The sequence below is a fragment of the Grus americana genome, chromosome 1 (genome assembly GCF_028858705.1).
Source record: "Grus americana isolate bGruAme1 chromosome 1, bGruAme1.mat, whole genome shotgun sequence".
Classification (NCBI taxonomy): Eukaryota; Metazoa; Chordata; class Aves; order Gruiformes; family Gruidae; genus Grus; species Grus americana.
In genome coordinates this window covers 27320965-27343144 of record NC_072852.1, presented here as the reverse complement: position 1 = coordinate 27343144, position 22180 = coordinate 27320965, and the positions used below count along the sequence as shown (strand labels likewise).

At 42.5% G+C, this 22180-nt stretch overlaps 1 protein-coding gene across 12 annotated transcripts in view; it reads right to left on the bottom strand.

The window, feature by feature from the left end:
• The window catches only part of LOC129205687 (ankyrin repeat domain-containing protein 26-like), a 277628-nt gene that overhangs the window by 239548 nt on the left and 15900 nt on the right, over positions 1-22180 (bottom strand). For all 12 annotated transcript variants that reach the window (XM_054823678.1, XM_054823731.1, XM_054823748.1 and 9 more), the window contains exons 12-25: positions 21432-21567; positions 19775-19836; positions 18680-18791; positions 17256-17284; positions 17086-17152; positions 13270-13331; positions 12175-12286; positions 10752-10780; positions 10582-10648; positions 6756-6817; positions 5661-5772; positions 4234-4262; positions 4064-4130; positions 238-299 (exon numbers count right to left, since the gene is read on the bottom strand). In XM_054823678.1, the coding sequence (XP_054679653.1) occupies positions 238-299; positions 4064-4130; positions 4234-4262; positions 5661-5772; positions 6756-6817; positions 10582-10648; positions 10752-10780; positions 12175-12286; positions 13270-13331; positions 17086-17152; positions 17256-17284; positions 18680-18791; positions 19775-19836; positions 21432-21567 (1008 nt within the window). The remainder of the gene's footprint in view (positions 1-237; positions 300-4063; positions 4131-4233; positions 4263-5660; positions 5773-6755; positions 6818-10581; positions 10649-10751; positions 10781-12174; positions 12287-13269; positions 13332-17085; positions 17153-17255; positions 17285-18679; positions 18792-19774; positions 19837-21431; positions 21568-22180) is intronic.

Genomic DNA, 22180 nt, shown 5'->3' with positions numbered 1-22180 from the left:
CATTAACTTGACCTGACTTCATCCCGATCCTAACTGAACAGCTGGCCTAGAGCAGAAATATTTCAAGGGCCCCCAGTTACAAGCACATGGCAGAAGCAGGAGAAGAGGAAATAAGCCTTGTCAACAGTAGGGCCCAAGTCAAAAGCAAGCTCTCAAATGTTTCTGGATCTTACTCCTACCCTCCCCCTGCCCCCAGTGGGACACCCCCCACACCCCCCAGCCCATCACAGAAAGTACCTCAGAATCCCAGGGAGATTCATCATCTTCATCCTCCTCTGCTCCCACTGGTGGCAGGGCACCTACAAATGAGGTAAGAAGAAGTGAGACACTGAGCGTTTGTATTTCACTCTGCTTTTCCCCATCAGTCAAACCCTGCATGCAAAGGATGCACAGTGATTCTACCGCTGAGGAAAAACTAAGAAGCGAGCGTTACTCAAACATTTCTTCACACCCAGCCACATCATGGTATTTCCTTTACATTGCCACCTCCTCTTGCCTCCTTTCCACCAGGAGATGGCTATGCACAACAGCTGACACAATTACAAGCCAATACCCAACACGTGTTTGGGTAACATTCAGTGAGACACTCCAGTATGCTGCAGTCCCGTGGTATACAGAGTTTAGGTCACCCGCTCTCCAGCCTACAGCTCCAGAATTTGGCATTTACTACCACTTCCCACTGCACAGGAGGTACCGTAGAAACACTATCCAAAACATCCGCACGCTAACATCACTAAAATCACCGAGAAACAATGCTCCTTTTGCAGTGCTACCAGCAAAGATCTTCCTTGCCAGAGAGTCCTCACCCTGCACCTTCCCAGAAGCTAGACACCTAAGCACTGCCATGCAAAAATACAGTAGAGGCTCACAGCACACACACTCACCCCAGACACACAAAAGTCACTTCTATCTCAGGATCCAAATCTCTTCTCTACCAGACAAACGTAAAGCTCAGTCTCAGTGGATTCCTGGCCAAATCAGACTGCCTTCACTTCTCTGTTTTAAGCTGCTCCATTAGGTAAAACTGATTCAGGAGTCACTCGTGGGGAGACACGCGTGCAAAGAAGGGGGAAGGAGCTGGAGACCAGCGAGGGCACCCACCTCAGAAGAGGACAACCACTGGTTCCAGCCTGGGCTTTACTTACCCTACGCCAAACACATGCTTACAGTAAAACGCAGAGAGACAGAAGAGCATGCACAGGCACAACACTTGAATACAGCAGGTTCTGCCAGGCCCCCTGTGTAGCGTTTGATCAGCAGCTACACATGCTCATGTGGTGACACCTACCACACGAAGCTACTCTCTGGAGGCAGACAATGGAAACAGTGCCTTCTCCTCCTGCTGCAAGACATGAGGTGGGGACCAAAATGCTCAAGTCTGAGCTGGTAATGCTTTCAAGCACACACAAGTGTGGCACCGGAGAGGCCTTCTACGTTTTAAAACTGGACAAACTGAGGCACTGGCACAGAACAGTTTTCTCTCAGGTTGTCTCAAATCTTTTCCAGGCTTCAGCCAAGAGCAACCACAGTTTTTTAAGCTGACAGCACAGGCCAGAAAGGGAAATACTACTGTCACACCCAAGACACTCTAGTCCCCTTCTCTTTCTCATCTGCGCACTTTGTTCAGGTCGTTTCAGGGAAAACACAGCAACAAAAGCAAGAATGGCAGCTGCTTCACGTAGCATCGTTTGGAATCCAATGCCACAATTTCAGTTCTTCAAGAATGAATGAAAAGGAACAAAAGCTGCTTTCCTTCTCTGCCAATGCCCACTAGGATTCACAGGCAAGGGGAAAAAAAAGTAAAACTTCTTTTCCTGGAGAAGTAATGCATGAGTCTATTTTCAATACTATTGACTCCTGTCAACATTGTGAAAGAGACATGACTCCTCATCGTCTAGACTTTTTCACTTTTAGCACAGGGGGAAATTTTTAGTTAAAACATTGGTAGAACCCTACTCTGAAGCCTCTGAAAAGTCTGCCATTAAAAAAGTATATAAAAGATTCACAAAGGAAGTTAAATTACCTATTAGTAATAAATGACTAGCAAAAATACTGAATTTGTAATCAATAGATACCGGCAGTGGTGTTGGAGGAATCTGGCTTCATGTCTAACATATAAATACACAGAAATCCATGTGCATTGAAAGATGCAGATCCCCACCTTTTACTCTACCTGCTCTCACGCTAGCATCGAAAGATGACTTTTAGTGTTCTTTCCAATTAGCCTTTACCTCTCCTCTCTCTTCTGAAATTTCCCTCCTCATAAACTGTCTTACATAATGACTTTTTGCAGATTACAGTGCAAAGCAGCTACTCTGCTATACAGAAGACTTGAAAACACCACTACCTAATTTTGACCAAAAAATAGATTTTAAGAAGTTATTACTATGAGTCAGTAGCAAAGTAAATAGAATGGAAAGTTTCGTCTTGCATTCAGCAGTTAATTGTGCAAGATACTGTACCTGTTTTCCAGATTTATCAAATAAACGTAGGAAGGATGGCATTCAGCCCTTTTAGAGTGAGAGATATTTGTGCTGCAGGAATCGCGATGCTTTGCTGAAGCAATCTACATTGCTTAAACCCAAATCCAAACATAAAAGTTTGAAAGAAATGTTCACATGCATTTCTTAACACCCAATCTTCAAGATAACACACGGGTAAAAAACAACACAACACAAATGAATAAAGACACACAGGAAAAATAGCTGACGTGAAATGAGCTATGAAAAGGCGGTCTGTCTTTTCTGTGTTTGTAATACTACAACGTACAGGTCCATTATGGGGCTACATTTCACATTACTGTGTAATGCAGACAAAACTAAACCTCATGTTTTAACTGAACAACTGTTAACAAACCTCCGTGCATCTTACAAAAGCACTATCACTGCAGAATAAAGGGCAAAAGAGGACCTGTTGTTGCTTACCCATGGTGAATACATGAGAGAGGAGGAGAGCGGTATTAATCTCTTATTAGCAAAATAACAATGTTACTTCCCCCCTCCCCCCCCCCCCCAAAACAAGGATGCCAAAGAACTTGCAACTATTTGTGCTCTATACTTAGAAGTTACAAGTTCACTTACTTGCTTACATACCTGTTCACCTCTCTCTGGTTTACATTTTCAATAGCTGACTGCAGAAACTCTACAACCTTAATGGGGAATTGTTTTTCATCTCACTAACAAAGACGCAAATCAATAAATGTTAGAACAAAGAAACTAAAAACCCACTAAGTTCATAGTATCCTCTCTCCAACATATAGTGGGCCAACTAGCTGCTTCACTTTTAGCCTTGCTCCCCAAGAAAAAGAGAATTCCTGACAACATGCTGACACTGTCATTTCCTCCTGTCTCTCTTTCCCCCCTTCCTTCCCCTACCTCTGAACCACTAGTTAGTTTCCATGAAACAAGAGAGGGAAGCCTCAGAGGAATGGATTTCATACGTGTTTCAAAACAATTGCCAGACAGGTAGAGAAAAGCCAGGCAAGTAGTAATTCCTGCTAAGTACAGCGACAGCATGAGCCCAAGAATTACCCCGTCTCGCCTGCAGCTCCTGGAGAGCTTAGCTTGCAGAACCCTAGCCTGGAACCAGGCACAGCATATACGCAGAGAACCAGGAATATCAAGAAGGGGTTTCGGGTTGGTTTTTTTTTTTTTTTTGTTTTTTTTTTTTTTTTTTTTTTTTTTTTGAGAAATTGGAAGGAAAGCGAACTTCAGGACTGCCTGAAAGGGCAGGTATGGTGGACGAAGCCTGCGTAATGGAAGGGTATTTACAGTGTTGAATGGCAGATTAGAGGAAGGAGCACAAATATGCATAGACTTCTGCTCCCAGAACACCTTGCTAGAACCACTAATTTAATATTAGGAAAAACTTTGCAAGGATAGCGTGTCTGTCCATGAAAGAAAACTACAAAGAGACTGCTACAAATACTTTCAATATCCTCTGCATCTCCTAAACCAAATTCCTCCAACAGATCTGCAAAACAAATAAATCCAATGCTTTACTAAATACTTCTATCCAGAAAGACTACGAAGCTAAACCCAGAACCACATGAAGCGAGTATTACCTGATTTCTGCTGCCTTTTTTTAGGAGAGGTTTCGCTCATTTCCAAAACAGATTCAGGAGCCTTCAGCTAGGAAAGACACAAGCCAATGATAAAAAAAACAAATTCAAAGTAACTACATACTATTTAAGGAGCAGAACCAGTAGTCAGTCTGACATGAACAAATATTTACCTGGGAGTTGCTGGGTTTCTCTGGAAGGCCTGGAGGTGAAAAATGTTTTGAAAAGTGTTATTTTATTTAACTGAAGGTATCTTTGAGTCCATTCAACATCAGTAGTTTGTACACCTAAGTATTAGTTGCAAGCATTATTTCATCAAGAGTACTATACCTAACATTCAGTTTACCTCATCATACACCATTTGTATCAGTATACAAGAAACGGACAATGCATACTTCCCATTGTGCACCTTGGATTTTAAAAAAATAATAGTCACAGAACTAGGATAATTCACGTGAAGCAACAAGGTCATGCTTGTCAACAGAACAACATTAAAATGTTTAGTCCTTTTGCGGAGCCGAGTCCTGCTTTCTAAAAGGATTATTTCAAAAGCCAAAGCTGGTCTGCTGCAAGGAATGATCATAAACCAGTCCAACAGCACTATGACTGTGATTATCCTACAAGCGTTTAGTGGTGAGGAGTATTTTCCTTTCCACTGATGGAACAGAGAAAGCATGGGTGCAGACACAGAAACCTCATATACGCGTCATTCGGTGAGGTAAAGACGAGCTAGTTCTCATCAGATTGTTCTGGTTTAGCTTGCAAGGACAAAAAAAAAAAAATAAAAGAAACAAACGTTGTTTGCTTGTCATCTGCGTTTATAGCAAATAGAAATACCTTAGAAAGATTACCATAATCACCTTTTATCGCCTTTTCACACGAATTTTAAAAAGTTATCTTAGTAGACTCATACAAAGCAGACTTCCACAACAACTACTCAACTAGCAGATTCACAAGCTCCCAGGAGCTCGTAAAGTTTTGCTTCCAGCTTACTAAACTAAAATTGGATTAGCTTCTTCAGCTATTCTGTTGCACCTATACTATGAGCAGGACCAACAAACCATTTGTTAAAGGAGAAATCCTTCGGAAAAGTTCTACCCCAACCACAAAACTTCCCTGCCATCCTATGCTCCAGAGACAGTGTCACAAAGTACAGGCAGAAACCCTTCGCAACAAAACCTGAACTTTTAGTTACATTTTAGCTCCTAGGCAAAGCACAACAGAATGCTATCCAAAATTAAGCTAGGGAAAAAAAACGCTTAGCCAGATCATAGCTTTCTCCTGCTGCATTATCCAAGAATATTTAAGTGTTCCGACAGGTCAGTCCTAAAACAGGTAAACTTGCATCCCTATGCAACGAGAACCTGAAATCAAAAAAATACAAACGCGTCCAAAGGATGCCCATAACGCGAACAAGACAACCTCCTTTACAAACTGGCCAGCAGTGCTGTGATAACTGGTGTTCATTAACAAATACTAAGCACTTCATTGCTATAGCGCACACCCACACCATAACAGCATTCCTAAGACAGACACTGATAAAAGTTCACTTTAGTCTATAAATGCTTACAAACAAACATTTAGTCCACCAGGAAGTTACCATTGTTGTGTTCCCCTGAAGCAACCTGTGAGGACGCTCCACGTCTGTCTGCAGCTGAGAGCAACACACCGGACGATCCTTTTCTCATATTTTCAGAATCCGTCTCTATACTCTAAAACACACGCGTGAGAATTGGTACAAATGCATTTTCAATTCATTTCTATGCAAAAAGCTCCTGCTAAGCCAACTTGCATAGCACTGTATCAAGTATATTAGAGATGCAAAAACCTTGAGAAGGTCCTTGGAACGGACACATCGAGACAGAGTATATTGGAAAATCACAGCAGTTGTGTGTGTTTTCAGATCCCAGGCAAAATCCTCAAAACTCATCTCAACTACTCTGTCATCGCTATTCCCAATCACAAAGGTGATTTGGGTTGAACAAACACTAGCGAGACAAAGCTTACAGAAACTAAGACTACCTAAAACCAAATAATTTAGTCTTGTATATTTGAGAAGGGGGTGCGGAAGAGTTGATTTTTCCTCACAAGAAAAGCCAGAGGGGGTAAGCTACAGACCCTGCTTGTTTTCTTCCAGCCTATTACCACGCACAGAAAAAACTTAAAAGGGCAGACACAGCCAGCATGCGTCTATCTCTGTTGAACATGACTTTCAAAAAGGGCCAAAGTACACCTACAAAACATAGAGAGGATCTATTGAGAAGCAGCTAACTGTCTAGGTCGTAGACCCTAAGGGCAGCCACCGACCAAGTCAGCAGAACAGAGCTGTATGGTGAAAAAGCAACAATCCTGCCAGCTCCTCTGGAAAGCTCAGAGCATTTTAAGCAGCAAGAAACTTCACTGCTTCAATACTATACTAGAAACCAAACTCAAAGGCCAGTTGCTATGAGACCCAAGTCATTAACTTGACCTGACTTCATCCCGATCCTAACTGAACAGCTGGCCTAGAGCAGAAATATTTCAAGGGCCCCCAGTTACAAGCACATGGCAGAAGCAGGAGAAGAGGAAATAAGCCTTGTCAACAGTAGGGCCCAAGTCAAAAGCAAGCTCTCAAATGTTTCTGGATCTTACTCCTACCCTCCCCCTGCCCCCAGTGGGACACCCCCCACACCCCCGTGCCCTTCACAGAAAGTACCTCAGAATCCCAGGGAGATTCATCATCTTCATCCTCCTCTGCTCCCACTGGTGGCAGGGCACCTACAAATGAGGTAAGAAGAAGTGAGACACTGAGCGTTTGTATTTCACTCTGCTTTTCCCCATCAGTCAAACCCTGCATGCAAAGGATGCACAGTGATTCTACCGCTGAGGAAAAACTAAGAAGCGAGCGTTACTCAAACATTTCTTCACACCCAGCCACATCATGGTATTTCCTTTACATTGCCACCTCCTCTTGCCTCCTTTCCACCAGGAGATGGCTATGCACAACAGCTGACACAATTACAAGCCAATACCCAACACGTGTTTGGGTAACATTCAGTGAGACACTCCAGTATGCTGCAGTCCCGTGGTATACAGAGTTTAGGTCACCCGCTCTCCAGCCTACAGCTCCAGAATTTGGCATTTACTACCACTTCCCACTGCACAGGAGGTACCGTAGAAACACTATCCAAAACATCCGCACGCTAACATCACTAAAATCACCAAGAAACAATGCTCCTTTTGCAGTGCTACCAGCAAAGATCTTCCTTGCCAGAGAGTCCTCACCCTGCACCTTCCCAGAAGCTAGACACCTAAGCACTGCCATGCAAAAATACAGTAGAGGCTCACAGCACACACACTCACCCCAGACACACAAAAGTCACTTCTATCTCAGGATCCAAATCTCTTCTCTACCAGACAAACGTAAAGCTCAGTCTCAGTGGATTCCTGGCCAAATCAGACTGCCTTCACTTCTCTGTTTTAAGCTGCTCCATTAGGTAAAACTGATTCAGGAGTCACTCGTGGGGAGACACGCGTGCAAAGAAGGGGGAAGGAGCTGGAGACCAGCGAGGGCACCCACCTCAGAAGAGGACAACCACTGGTTCCAGCCTGGGCTTTACTTACCCTACGCCAAACACATGCTTACAGTAAAACGCAGAGAGACAGAAGAGCATGCACAGGCACAACACTTGAATACAGCAGGTTCTGCCAGGCCCCCTGTGTAGCGTTTGATCAGCAGCTACACATGCTCATGTGGTGACACCTACCACACGAAGCTACTCTCTGGAGGCAGACAATGGAAACAGTGCCTTCTCCTCCTGCTGCAAGACATGAGGTGGGGACCAAAATGCTCAAGTCTGAGCTGGTAATGCTTTCAAGCACACACAAGTGTGGCACCGGAGAGGCCTTCTACGTTTTAAAACTGGACAAACTGAGGCACTGGCACAGAACAGTTTTCTCTCAGGTTGTCTCAAATCTTTTCCAGGCTTCAGCCAAGAGCAACCACAGTTTTTTAAGCTGACAGCACAGGCCAGAAAGGGAAATACTACTGTCACACCCAAGACACTCTAGTCCCCTTCTCTTTCTCATCTGCGCACTTTGTTCAGGTCGTTTCAGGGAAAACACAGCAACAAAAGCAAGAATGGCAGCTGCTTCACGTAGCATCGTTTGGAATCCAATGCCACAATTTCAGTTCTTCAAGAATGAATGAAAAGGAACAAAAGCTGCTTTCCTTCTCTGCCAATGCCCACTAGGATTCACAGGCAAGGGGAAAAAAAAAGTAAAACTTCTTTTCCTGGAGAAGTAATGCATGAGTCTATTTTCAATACTATTGACTCCTGTCAACATTGTGAAAGAGACATGACTCCTCATCGTCTAGACTTTTTCACTTTTAGCACAGGGGGAAATTTTTAGTTAAAACATTGGTAGAACCCTACTCTGAAGCCTCTGAAAAGTCTGCCATTAAAAAAGTATATAAAAGATTCACAAAGGAAGTTAAATTACCTATTAGTAATAAATGACTAGCAAAAATACTGAATTTGTAATCAATAGATACCGGCAGTGGTGTTAGAGGAATCTGGCTTCATGTCTAACATATAAATACACAGAAATCCATGTGCATTGAAAGATGCAGATCCCCACCTTTTACTCTACCTGCTCTCACGCTAGCATCGAAAGATGACTTTTAGTGTTCTTTCCAATTAGCCTTTACCTCTCCTCTCTCTTCTGAAATTTCCCTCCTCATAAACTGTCTTACATAATGACTTTTTGCAGATTACAGTGCAAAGCAGCTACTCTGCTATACAGAAGACTTGAAAACACCACTACCTAATTTTGACCAAAAAATAGATTTTAAGAAGTTATTACTATGAGTCAGTAGCAAAGTAAATAGAATGGAAAGTTTCGTCTTGCATTCAGCAGTTAATTGTGCAAGATACTGTACCTGTTTTCCAGATTTATCAAATAAACGTAGGAAGGATGGCATTCAGCCCTTTTAGAGTGAGAGATATTTGTGCTGCAGGAATCGCGATGCTTTGCTGAAGCAATCTACATTGCTTAAACCCAAATCCAAACATAAAAGTTTGAAAGAAATGTTCACATGCATTTCTTAACACCCAATCTTCAAGATAACACACGGGTAAAAAACAACACAACACAAATGAATAAAGACACACAGGAAAAATAGCTGACGTGAAATGAGCTATGAAAAGGCGGTCTGTCTTTTCTGTGTTTGTAATACTACAACGTACAGGTCCATTATGGGGCTACATTTCACATTACTGTGTAATGCAGACAAAACTAAACCTCATGTTTTAACTGAACAACTGTTAACAAACCTCCGTGCATCTTACAAAAGCACTATCACTGCAGAATAAAGGGCAAAAGAGGACCTGTTGTTGCTTACCCATGGTGAATACATGAGAGAGGAGGAGAGCGGTATTAATCTCTTATTAGCAAAATAACAATGTTACTTCCCCCCTCCCCCCCCCCCAAACCAAGGATGCCAAAGAACTTGCAACTATTTGTGCTCTATACTTAGAAGTTACAAGTTCACTTACTTGCTTACATACCTGTTCACCTCTCTCTGGTTTACATTTTCAATAGCTGACTGCAGAAACTCTACAACCTTAATGGGGAATTGTTTTTCATCTCACTAACAAAGACGCAAATCAATAAATGTTAGAACAAAGAAACTAAAAACCCACTAAGTTCATAGTATCCTCTCTCCAACATACAGTGGGCCAACTAGCTGCTTCACTTTTAGCCTTGCTCCCCAAGAAAAAGAGAATTCCTGACAACATGCTGACACTGTCATTTCCTCCTGTCTCTCTTTCCCCCCTTCCTTCCCCTACCTCTGAACCACTAGTTAGTTTCCATGAAACAAGAGAGGGAAGCCTCAGAGGAATGTATTTCATACGTGTTTCAAAACAATTGCCAGACAGGTAGAGAAAAGCCAGGCAAGTAGTAATTCCTGCTAAGTACAGCGACAGCATGAGCCCAAGAATTACCCCGTCTCGCCTGCAGCTCCTGGAGAGCTTAGCTTGCAGAACCCTAGCCTGGAACCAGGCACAGCATATACGCAGAGAACCAGGAATATCAAGAAGGGGTTTCGGGTTGGTTTTTTGTTTGTTTTTTTTTTTTTTTTTTTTTTTTTTTTTTTTTTTGAGAAATTGGAAGGAAAGCGAACTTCAGGACTGCCTGAAAGGGCAGGTATGGTGGACGAAGCCTGCGTAATGGAAGGGTATTTACAGTGTTGAATGGCAGATTAGAGGAAGGAGCACACATATGCATAGACTTCTGCTCCCAGAACACCTTGCTAGAACCACTAATTTAATATTAGGAAAAACTTTGCAAGGATAGCGTGTCTGTCCATGAAAGAAAACTACAAAGAGACTGCTACAAATACTTTCAATATCCTCTGCATCTCCTAAACCAAATTCCTCCAACAGATCTGCAAAACAAATAAATCCAATGCTTTACTAAATACTTCTATCCAGAAAGACTACGAAGCTAAACCCAGAACCACATGAAGCGAGTATTACCTGATTTCTGCTGCCTTTTTTTAGGAGAGGTTTCGCTCATTTCCAAAACAGATTCAGGAGCCTTCAGCTAGGAAAGACACAAGCCAATGATAAAAAAAACAAATTCAAAGTAACTACATACTATTTAAGGAGCAGAACCAGTAGTCAGTCTGACATGAACAAATATTTACCTGGGAGTTGCTGGGTTTCTCTGGAAGGCCTGGAGGTGAAAAATGTTTTGAAAAGTGTTATTTTATTTAACTGAAGGTATCTTTGAGTCCATTCAACATCAGTAGTTTGTACACCTAAGTATTAGTTGCAAGCATTATTTCATCAAGAGTACTATACCTAACATTCAGTTTACCTCATCATACACCATTTGTATCAGTATACAAGAAACGGACAATGCATACTTCCCATTGTGCACCTTGGATTTTAAAAAAATAATAGTCACAGAACTAGGATAATTCACGTGAAGCAATAAGGTCATGCTTGTCAACAGAACAACATTAAAATGTTTAGTCCTTTTGCGGAGCCGAGTCCTGCTTCTAAAAGGATTATTTCAAAAGCCAAAGCTGGTCTGCTGCAAGGAATGATCATAAACCAGTCCAACAGCACTATGACTGTGATTATCCTACAAGCGTTTAGTGGTGAGGAGTATTCTCCTTTCTATTGATGGAACAGAGAAAGCATGGGTGCAGACACAGAAACCTCATATACGCGTCATTCGGTGAGGTAAAGACGAGCTAGTTCTCATCAGATTGTTCTGGTTTAGCTTGCAAGGACAAAAAAAAAAATAAAAGAAACAAACGTTGTTTGCTTGTCATCTGCGTTTATAGCAAATAGAAATACCTTAGAAAGATTACCATAATCACCTTTTATCGCCTTTTCACACGAATTTTAAAAAGTTATCTTAGTAGACTCATACAAAGCAGACTTCCACAACAACTACTCAACTAGCAGATTCACAAGCTCCCAGGAGCTCGTAAAGTTTTGCTTCCAGCTTACTAAACTAAAATTGGATTAGCTTCTTCAGCTATTCTGTTGCACCTATACTATGAGCAGGACCAACAAACCATTTGTTAAAGGAGAAATCCTTCGGAAAAGTTCTACCCCAACCACAAAACTTCCCTGCCATCCTATGCTCCAGAGACAGTGTCACAAAGTACAGGCAGAAACCCTTCGCAACAAAACCTGAACTTTTAGTTACATTTTAGCTCCTAGGCAAAGCACAACAGAATGCTATCCAAAATTAAGCTAGGGAAAAAAACGCTTAGCCAGATCATAGCTTTCTTCTGCTGCATTATCCAAGAATATTTAAGTGTTCCGACAGGTCAGTCCTAAAACAGGTAAACTTGCATCCCTATGCAACGAGAACCTGAAATCAAAAAAATACAAACGCGTCCAAAGGATGCCCATAACGCGAACAAGACAACCTCCTTTACAAACTGGCCAGCAGTGCTGTGATAACTGGTGTTCATTAACAAATACTAAGCACTTCATTGCTATAGCGCACACCCACACCATAACAGCATTCCTAAGACAGACACTGATAAAAGTTCACTTTAGTCTATAAATGCTTACAAACAAACATTTAGTCCACCAGGAAGTTACCATTGTTGTGTTCCCCTGAAGCAACCTGTGAGGACGCTCCACGTCTGTCTGCAGCTGAGAGCAACACACCGGACGATCCTTTTCTCATATTTTCAGAATCCGTCTCTATACTCTAAAACACACGCATGAGAATTGGTACAAATGCATTTTCAATTCATTTCTATGCAAAAAGCTCCTGCTAAGCCAACTTGCATAGCACTGTATCAAGTATATTAGAGATGCAAAAACCTTGAGAAGGTCCTTGGAACGGACACATCGAGACAGAGTATATTGGAAAATCACAGCAGTTGTGTGTGTTTTCAGATCCCAGGCAAAAACCTCAAAACTCATCTCAACTACTCTGTCATCGCTATTCCCAATCACAAAGGTGATTTGGGTTGAACAAACACTAGCGAGACAAAGCTTACAGAAACTAAGACTACCTAAAACCAAATAATTTAGTCTTGTATATTTGAGAAGGGGGTGCGGAAGAGTTGATTTTTCCTCACAAGAAAAGCCAGAGGGGGTAAGCTACAGACCCTGCTTGTTTTCTTCCAGCCTATTACCACGCACAGAAAAAACTTAAAAGGGCAGACACAGCCAGCATGCGTCTATCTCTGTTGAACATGACTTTCAAAAAGGGCCAAAGTACACCTACAAAACATAGAGAGGATCTATTGAGAAGCAGCTAACTGTCTAGGTCGTAGACCCTAAGGGCAGCCACCGACCAAGTCAGCAGAACAGAGCTGTATGGTGAAAAAGCAACAATCCTGCCAGCTCCTCTGGAAAGCTCAGAGCATTTTAAGCAGCAAGAAACTTCACTGCTTCAATACTATACTAGAAACCAAACTCAAAGGCCAGTTGCTATGAGACCCAAGTCATTAACTTGACCTGACTTCATCCCGATCCTAACTGAACAGCTGGCCTAGAGCAGAAATATTTCAAGGGCCCCCAGTTACAAGCACATGGCAGAAGCAGGAGAAGAGGAAATAAGCCTTGTCAACAGTAGGGCCCAAGTCAAAAGCAAGCTCTCAAATGTTTCTGGATCTTACTCCTACCCTCCCCCTGCCCCCAGTGGGACACCCCCCACACCCCCGTGCCCTTCACAGAAAGTACCTCAGAATCCCAGGGAGATTCATCATCTTCATCCTCCTCTGCTCCCACTGGTGGCAGGGCACCTACAAATGAGGTAAGAAGAAGTGAGACACTGAGCGTTTGTATTTCACTCTGCTTTTCCCCATCAGTCAAACCCTGCATGCAAAGGATGCACAGTGATTCTACCGCTGAGGAAAAACTAAGAAGCGAGCGTTACTCAAACATTTCTTCACACCCAGCCACATCATGGTATTTCCTTTACATTGCCACCTCCTCTTGCCTCCTTTCCACCAGGAGATGGCTATGCACAACAGCTGACACAATTACAAGCCAATACCCAACACGTGTTTGGGTAACATTCAGTGAGACACTCCAGTATGCTGCAGTCCCGTGGTATACAGAGTTTAGGTCACCCGCTCTCCAGCCTACAGCTCCAGAATTTGGCATTTACTACCACTTCCCACTGCACAGGAGGTACCGTAGAAACACTATCCAAAACATCCGCACGCTAACATCACTAAAATCACCAAGAAACAATGCTCCTTTTGCAGTGCTACCAGCAAAGATCTTCCTTGCCAGAGAGTCCTCACCCTGCACCTTCCCAGAAGCTAGACACCTAAGCACTGCCATGCAAAAATACAGTAGAGGCTCACAGCACACACACTCACCCCAGACACACAAAAGTCACTTCTATCTCAGGATCCAAATCTCTTCTCTACCAGACAAACGTAAAGCTCAGTCTCAGTGGATTCCTGGCCAAATCAGACTGCCTTCACTTCTCTGTTTTAAGCTGCTCCATTAGGTAAAACTGATTCAGGAGTCACTCGTGGGGAGACACGCGTGCAAAGAAGGGGGAAGGAGCTGGAGACCAGCGAGGGCACCCACCTCAGAAGAGGACAACCACTGGTTCCAGCCTGGGCTTTACTTACCCCACGCCAAACACATGCTTACAGTAAAACGCAGAGAGACAGAAGAGCATGCACAGGCACAACACTTGAATACAGCAGGTTCTGCCAGGCCCCCTGTGTAGCGTTTGATCAGCAGCTACACATGCTCATGTGGTGACACCTACCACACGAAGCTACTCTCTGGAGGCAGACAATGGAAACAGTGCCTTCTCCTCCTGCTGCAAGACATGAGGTGGGGACCAAAATGCTCAAGTCTGAGCTGGTAATGCTTTCAAGCACACACAAGTGTGGCACCGGAGAGGCCTTCTACGTTTTAAAACTGGACAAACTGAGGCACTGGCACAGAACAGTTTTCTCTCAGGTTGTCTCAAATCTTTTCCAGGCTTCAGCCAAGAGCAACCACAGTTTTTTAAGCTGACAGCACAGGCCAGAAAGGGAAATACTACTGTCACACCCAAGACACTCTAGTCCCCTTCTCTTTCTCATCTGCGCACTTTGTTCAGGTCGTTTCAGGGAAAACACAGCAACAAAAGCAAGAATGGCAGCTGCTTCACGTAGCATCGTTTGGAATCCAATGCCACAATTTCAGTTCTTCAAGAATGAATGAAAAGGAACAAAAGCTGCTTTCCTTCTCTGCCAATGCCCACTAGGATTCACAGGCAAGGGGAAAAAAAAGTAAAACTTCTTTTCCTGGAGAAGTAATGCATGAGTCTATTTTCAATACTATTGACTCCTGTCAACATTGTGAAAGAGACATGACTCCTCATCGTCTAGACTTTTTCACTTTTAGCACAGGGGGAAATTTTTAGTTAAAACATTGGTAGAACCCTACTCTGAAGCCTCTGAAAAGTCTGCCATTAAAAAAGTATATAAAAGATTCACAAAGGAAGTTAAATTACCTATTAGTAATAAATGACTAGCAAAAATACTGAATTTGTAATCAATAGATACCGGCAGTGGTGTTGGAGGAATCTGGCTTCATGTCTAACATATAAATACACAGAAATCCATGTGCATTGAAAGATGCAGATCCCCACCTTTTACTCTACCTGCTCTCACGCTAGCATCGAAAGATGACTTTTAGTGTTCTTTCCAATTAGCCTTTACCTCTCCTCTCTCTTCTGAAATTTCCCTCCTCATAAACTGTCTTACATAATGACTTTTTGCAGATTACAGTGCAAAGCAGCTACTCTGCTATACAGAAGACTTGAAAACACCACTACCTAATTTTGACCAAAAAATAGATTTTAAGAAGTTATTACTATGAGTCAGTAGCAAAGTAAATAGAATGGAAAGTTTCGTCTTGCATTCAGCAGTTAATTGTGCAAGATACTGTACCTGTTTTCCAGATTTATCAAATAAACGTAGGAAGGATGGCATTCAGCCCTTTTAGAGTGAGAGATATTTGTGCTGCAGGAATCGCGATGCTTTGCTGAAGCAATCTACATTGCTTAAACCCAAATCCAAACATAAAAGTTTGAAAGAAATGTTCACATGCATTTCTTAACACCCAATCTTCAAGATAACACACGGGTAAAAAACAACACAACACAAATGAATAAAGACACACAGGAAAAATAGCTGACGTGAAATGAGCTATGAAAAGGCGGTCTGTCTTTTCTGTGTTTGTAATACTACAACGTACAGGTCCATTATGGGGCTACATTTCACATTACTGTGTAATGCAGACAAAACTAAACCTCATGTTTTAACTGAACAACTGTTAACAAACCTCCGTGCATCTTACAAAAGCACTATCACTGCAGAATAAAGGGCAAAAGAGGACCTGTTGTTGCTTACCCATGGTGAATACATGAGAGAGGAGGAGAGCGGTATTAATCTCTTATTAGCAAAATAACAATGTTACTTCCCCCCTCCCCCCCCCCCCAAAACAAGGATGCCAAAGAACTTGCAACTATTTGTGCTCTATACTTAGAAGTTACAAGTTCACTTACTTGCTTACATACCTGTTCACCTCTCTCTGGTTTACATTTTCAATAGCTGACTGCAGAAACTCTACAACCTTAATGGGGAATTGTTTTTCATCTCACTAACAAAGACGCAAATCAATAAATGTTAGAACAAAGAAACTAAAAACCCACTAAGTTCATAGTATCCTCTCTCCAACATATAGTGGGCCAACTAGCTGCTTCACTTTTAGCCTTGTTCCCCAAGAAAAAGAGAATTCCTGACAACATGCTGACACTGTCATTTCCTCCTGTCTCTCTTTCCCCCCTTCCTTCCCCTACCTCTGAACCACTAGTTAGTTTCCATGAAACAAGAGAGGGAAGCCTCAGAGGAATGGATTTCATACGTGTTTCAAAACAATTGCCAGACAGGTAGAGAAAAGCCAGGCAAGTAGTAATTCCTGCTAAGTACAGCGACAGCATGAGCCCAAGAATTACCCCGTCTCGCCTGCAGCTCCTGGAGAGCTTAGCTTGCAGAACCCTAGCCTGGAACCAGGCACAGCATATACGCAGAGAACCAGGAATATCAAGAAGGGGTTTCGGGTTGGTTTTTTTTTTTTTTTTTTTTTTTTTTTTTTTTTTTTGAGAAATTGGAAGGAAAGCGAACTTCAGGACTGCCTGAAAGGGCAGGTATGGTGGACGAAGCCTGCGTAATGGAAGGGTATTTACAGTGTTGAATGCCAGATTAGAGGAAGGAGCACAAATATGCATAGACTTCTGCTCCCAGAACACCTTGCTAGAACCACTAATTTAATATTAGGAAAAACTTTGCAAGGATAGCGTGTCTGTCCATGAAAGAAAACTACAAAGAGACTGCTACAAATACTTTCAATATCCTCTGCATCTCCTAAACCAAATTCCTCCAACAGATCTGCAAAACAAATAAATCCAATGCTTTACTAAATACTTCTATCCAGAAAGACTACGAAGCTAAACCCAGAACCACATGAAGCGAGTATTACCTGATTTCTGCTGCCTTTTTTTAGGAGAGGTTTCGCTCATTTCCAAAACAGATTCAGGAGCCTTCAGCTAGGAAAGACACAAGCCAATGATTAGAAAAACAAATTCAAAGTAACTACATACTATTTAAGGAGCAGAACCAGTAGTCAGTCTGACATGAACAAATATTTACCTGGGAGTTGCTGGGTTTCTCTGGAAGGCCTGGAGGTGAAAAATGTTTTGAAAAGTGTTATTTTATTTAACTGAAGGTATCTTTGAGTCCATTCAACATCAGTAGTTTGTACACCTAAGTATTAGTTGCAAGCATTATTTCATCAAGAGTACTATACCTAACATTCAGTTTACCTCATCATACACCATTTGTATCAGTATACAAGAAACGGACAATGCATACTTCCCATTGTGCACCTTGGATTTTAAAAAAATAATAGTCACAGAACTAGGATAATTCACGTGAAGAAACAAGGTCATGCTTGTCAACAGAACAACATTAAAATGTTTAGTCCTTTTGCGGAGCCGAGTCCTGCTTTCTAAAAGGATTATTTCAAAAGCCAAAGCTGGTCTGCTGCAAGGAATGATCATAAACCAGTTCAACAGCACTATGACTGTGATTATCCTACAAGCGTTTAGTGGTGAGGAGTATTCTCCTTTCCATTGATGGAACAGAGAAAGCATGGGTGCAGACACAGAAACCTCATATACGCGTCATTCGGTGAGGTAAAGACGAGCTAGTTCTCATCAGATTGTTCTGGTTTAGCTTGCAAGGACAAAAAAAAAAATAAAAGAAACAAACGTTGTTTGCTTGTCATCTGCGTTTATAGCAAATAGAAATACCTTAGAAAGATTACCATAATCACCTTTTATCGCCTTTTCACACGAATTTTAAAAAGTTATCTTAGTAGACTCATACAAAGCAGACTTCCACAACAACTACTCAACTAGCAGATTCACAAGCTCCCAGGAGCTCGTAAAGTTTTGCTTCCAGCTTACTAAACTAAAATTGGATTAGCTTCTTCAGCTATTCTGTTGCACCTATACTATGAGCAGGACCAACAAACCATTTGTTAAAGGAGAAATCCTTCGGAAAAGTTCTACCCCAACCACAAAACTTCCCTGCCATCCTATGCTCCAGAGACAGTGTCACAAAGTACAGGCAGAAACCCTTCGCAACAAAACCTGAACTTTTAGTTACATTTTAGCTCCTAGGCAAAGCACAACAGAATGCTATCCAAAATTAAGCTAGGGAAAAAAACGCTTAGCCAGATCATAGCTTTCTTCTGCTGCATTATCCAAGAATATTTAAGTGTTCCGACAGGTCAGTCCTAAAACAGGTAAACTTGCATCCCTATGCAACGAGAACCTGAAATCAAAAAAATACAAACGCGTCCAAAGGATGCCCATAACGCGAACAAGACAACCTCCTTTACAAACTGGCCAGCAGTGCTGTGATAACTGGTGTTCATTAACAAATACTAAGCACTTCATTGCTATAGCGCACACCCACACCATAACAGCATTCCTAAGACAGACACTGATAAAAGTTCACTTTAGTCTATAAATGCTTACAAACAAACATTTAGTCCACCAGGAAGTTACCATTGTTGTGTTCCCCTGAAGCAACCTGTGAGGACGCTCCACGTCTGTCTGCAGCTGAGAGCAACACACCGGACGATCCTTTTCTCATATTTTCAGAATCCGTCTCTATACTCTAAAACACACGCATGAGAATTGGTACAAATGCATTTTCAATTCATTTCTATGCAAAAAGCTCCTGCTAAGCCAACTTGCATAGCACTGTATCAAGTATATTAGAGATGCAAAAACCTTGAGAAGGTCCTTGGAACGGACACATCGAGACAGAGTATATTGGAAAATCACAGCAGTTGTGTGTGTTTTCAGATCCCAGGCAAAAACCTCAAAACTCATCTCAACTACTCTGTCATCGCTATTCCCAATCACAAAGGTGATTTGGGTTGAACAAACACTAGCGAGACAAAGCTTACAGAAACTAAGACTACCTAAAACCAAATAATTTAGTCTTGTATATTTGAGAAGGGGGTGCGGAAGAGTTGATTTTTCCTCACAAGAAAAGCCAGAGGGGGTAAGCTACAGACCCTGCTTGTTTTCTTCCAGCCTATTACCACGCACAGAAAAAACTTAAAAGGGCAGACACAGCCAGCATGCGTCTATCTCTGTTGAACATGACTTTCAAAAAGGGCCAAAGTACACCTACAAAACATAGAGAGGATCTATTGAGAAGCAGCTAACTGTCTAGGTCGTAGACCCTAAGGGCAGCCACCGACCAAGTCAGCAGAACAGAGCTGTATGGTGAAAAAGCAACAATCCTGCCAGCTCCTCTGGAAAGCTCAGAGCATTTTAAGCAGCAAGAAACTTCACTGCTTCAATACTATACTAGAAACCAAACTCAAAGGCCAGTTGCTATGAGACCCAAGTCATTAACTTGACCTGACTTCATCCCGATCCTAACTGAACAGCTGGCCTAGAGCAGAAATATTTCAAGGGCCCCCAGTTACAAGCACATGGCAGAAGCAGGAGAAGAGGAAATAAGCCTTGTCAACAGTAGGGCCCAAGTCAAAAGCAAGCTCTCAAATGTTTCTGGATCTTACTCCTACCCTCCCCCTGCCCCCAGTGGGACACCCCCCACACCCCCGTGCCCTTCACAGAAAGTACCTCAGAATCCCAGGGAGATTCATCATCTTCATCCTCCTCTGCTCCCACTGGTGGCAGGGCACCTACAAATGAGGTAAGAAGAAGTGAGACACTGAGCGTTTGTATTTCACTCTGCTTTTCCCCATCAGTCAAACCCTGCATGCAAAGGATGCACAGTGATTCTACCGCTGAGGAAAAACTAAGAAGCGAGCGTTACTCAAACATTTCTTCACACCCAGCCACATCATGGTATTTCCTTTACATTGCCACCTCCTCTTGCCTCCTTTCCACCAGGAGATGGCTATGCACAACAGCTGACACAATTACAAGCCAATACCCAACACGTGTTTGGGTAACATTCAGTGAGACACTCCAGTATGCTGCAGTCCCGTGGTATACAGAGTTTAGGTCACCCGCTCTCCAGCCTACAGCTCCAGAATTTGGCATTTACTACCACTTCCCACTGCACAGGAGGTACCGTAGAAACACTATCCAAAACATCCGCACGCTAACATCACTAAAATCACCAAGAAACAATGCTCCTTTTGCAGTGCTACCAGCAAAGATCTTCCTTGCCAGAGAGTCCTCACCCTGCACCTTCCCAGAAGCTAGACACCTAAGCACTGCCATGCAAAAATACAGTAGAGGCTCACAGCACACACACTCACCCCAGACACACAAAAGTCACTTCTATCTCAGGATCCAAATCTCTTCTCTACCAGACAAACGTAAAGCTCAGTCTCAGTGGATTCCTGGCCAAATCAGACTGCCTTCACTTCTCTGTTTTAAGCTGCTCCATTAGGTAAAACTGATTCAGGAGTCACTCGTGGGGAGACACGCGTGCAAAGAAGGGGGAAGGAGCTGGAGACCAGCGAGGGCACCCACCTCAGAAGAGGACAACCACTGGTTCCAGCCTGGGCTTTACTTACCCCACGCCAAACACATGCTTACAGTAAAACGCAGAGAGACAGAAGAGCATGCACAGGCACAACACTTGAATACAGCAGGTTCTGCCAGGCCCCCTGTGTAGCGTTTGATCAGCAGCTACACATGCTCATGTGGTGACACCTACCACACGAAGCTACTCTCTGAAGACAGACAATGGAAACAGTGCCTTCTCCTCCTGCTGCAAGACATGAGGTGGGGACCAAAATGCTCAAGTCTGAGCTGGTAATGCTTTCAAGCACACACAAGTGTGGCACCGGAGAGGCCTTCTACGTTTTAAAACTGGACAAACTGAGGCACTGGCACAGAACAGTTTTCTCTCAGGTTGTCTCAAATCTTTTCCAGGCTTCAGCCAAGAGCAACCACAGTTTTTTAAGCTGACAGCACAGGCCAGAAAGGGAAATACTACTGTCACACCCAAGACACTCTAGTCCCCTTCTCTTTCTCATCTGCGCACTTTGTTCAGGTCGTTTCAGGGAAAACACAGCAACAAAAGCAAGAATGGCAGCTGCTTCACGTAGCATCGTTTGGAATCCAATGCCACAATTTCAGTTCTTCAAGAATGAATGAAAAGGAACAAAAGCTGCTTTCCTTCTCTGCCAATGCCCACTAGGATTCACAGGCAAGGGGAAAAATTGGCTCAGAAGTCAATCACCCTTTTAGTTCTTTCACTCTGTATTAATATTTGTAGAGGAAGACTTGGGATCCATGTTTACCAACTCATTTCTCTCACCAGCATTGCCTTTTGAAGCATTGTGGACTTGATGGCTATCATTACAAATAGAATTTTTCACACTCTCAACAACTGTAGTTCGGAGCTCTTCACCAGTGTCTTCCTTCCCCTCTTCTTCCCGTTGAGGTGATTCTTCCTAAAAGAGATCACCCAAAACAGCTCGAAAGAGCAGAAACAAGCATTTTCTTCACTATCCATCGACAACTTGAAAAATACGTGTCTTGAGAGACAAAAAAGAGAAACTTTGTTGACCTTTGTTTTGCAAAGCCTTCAGTTTTTCCATGGGAATCTGTATGAGTAGATTGCCTAGTGTCTTAAGTCTCACCCTTGGTTTTGCAAAGCCCCTGAGAAGTACTTCCTCATGTCAATCTAACTCTAGCTTCACTTTAATTACATCATTCTGGAACACATTCCTTCTTTTCACCTACTTTGCTCCAAGGAAAAATCACTAGCTTCCTGCTCTCAGTCTTCTTCAAACTTCCTGTTGTTTCCTCACTTTCAGCCATCACATCATGAATTTTACTAAATGGCAGTAAATCTTCACAGATAAAATCTGTACATACAACTGAGAAAAATGTGATTCCAGAAAAAGTCTACCGCCTATTCTTTTTCCTGCAAAACCACTGTAGCTAATAGAAAAAAAAATATTGAAAATACTGCCTAATATTATTCTCATACCTAAGAAACTGCTTTGGCTAGGTGTAAGACATTTTCTAATATCAAAAAAGGATAATCAAAAGACGGATATA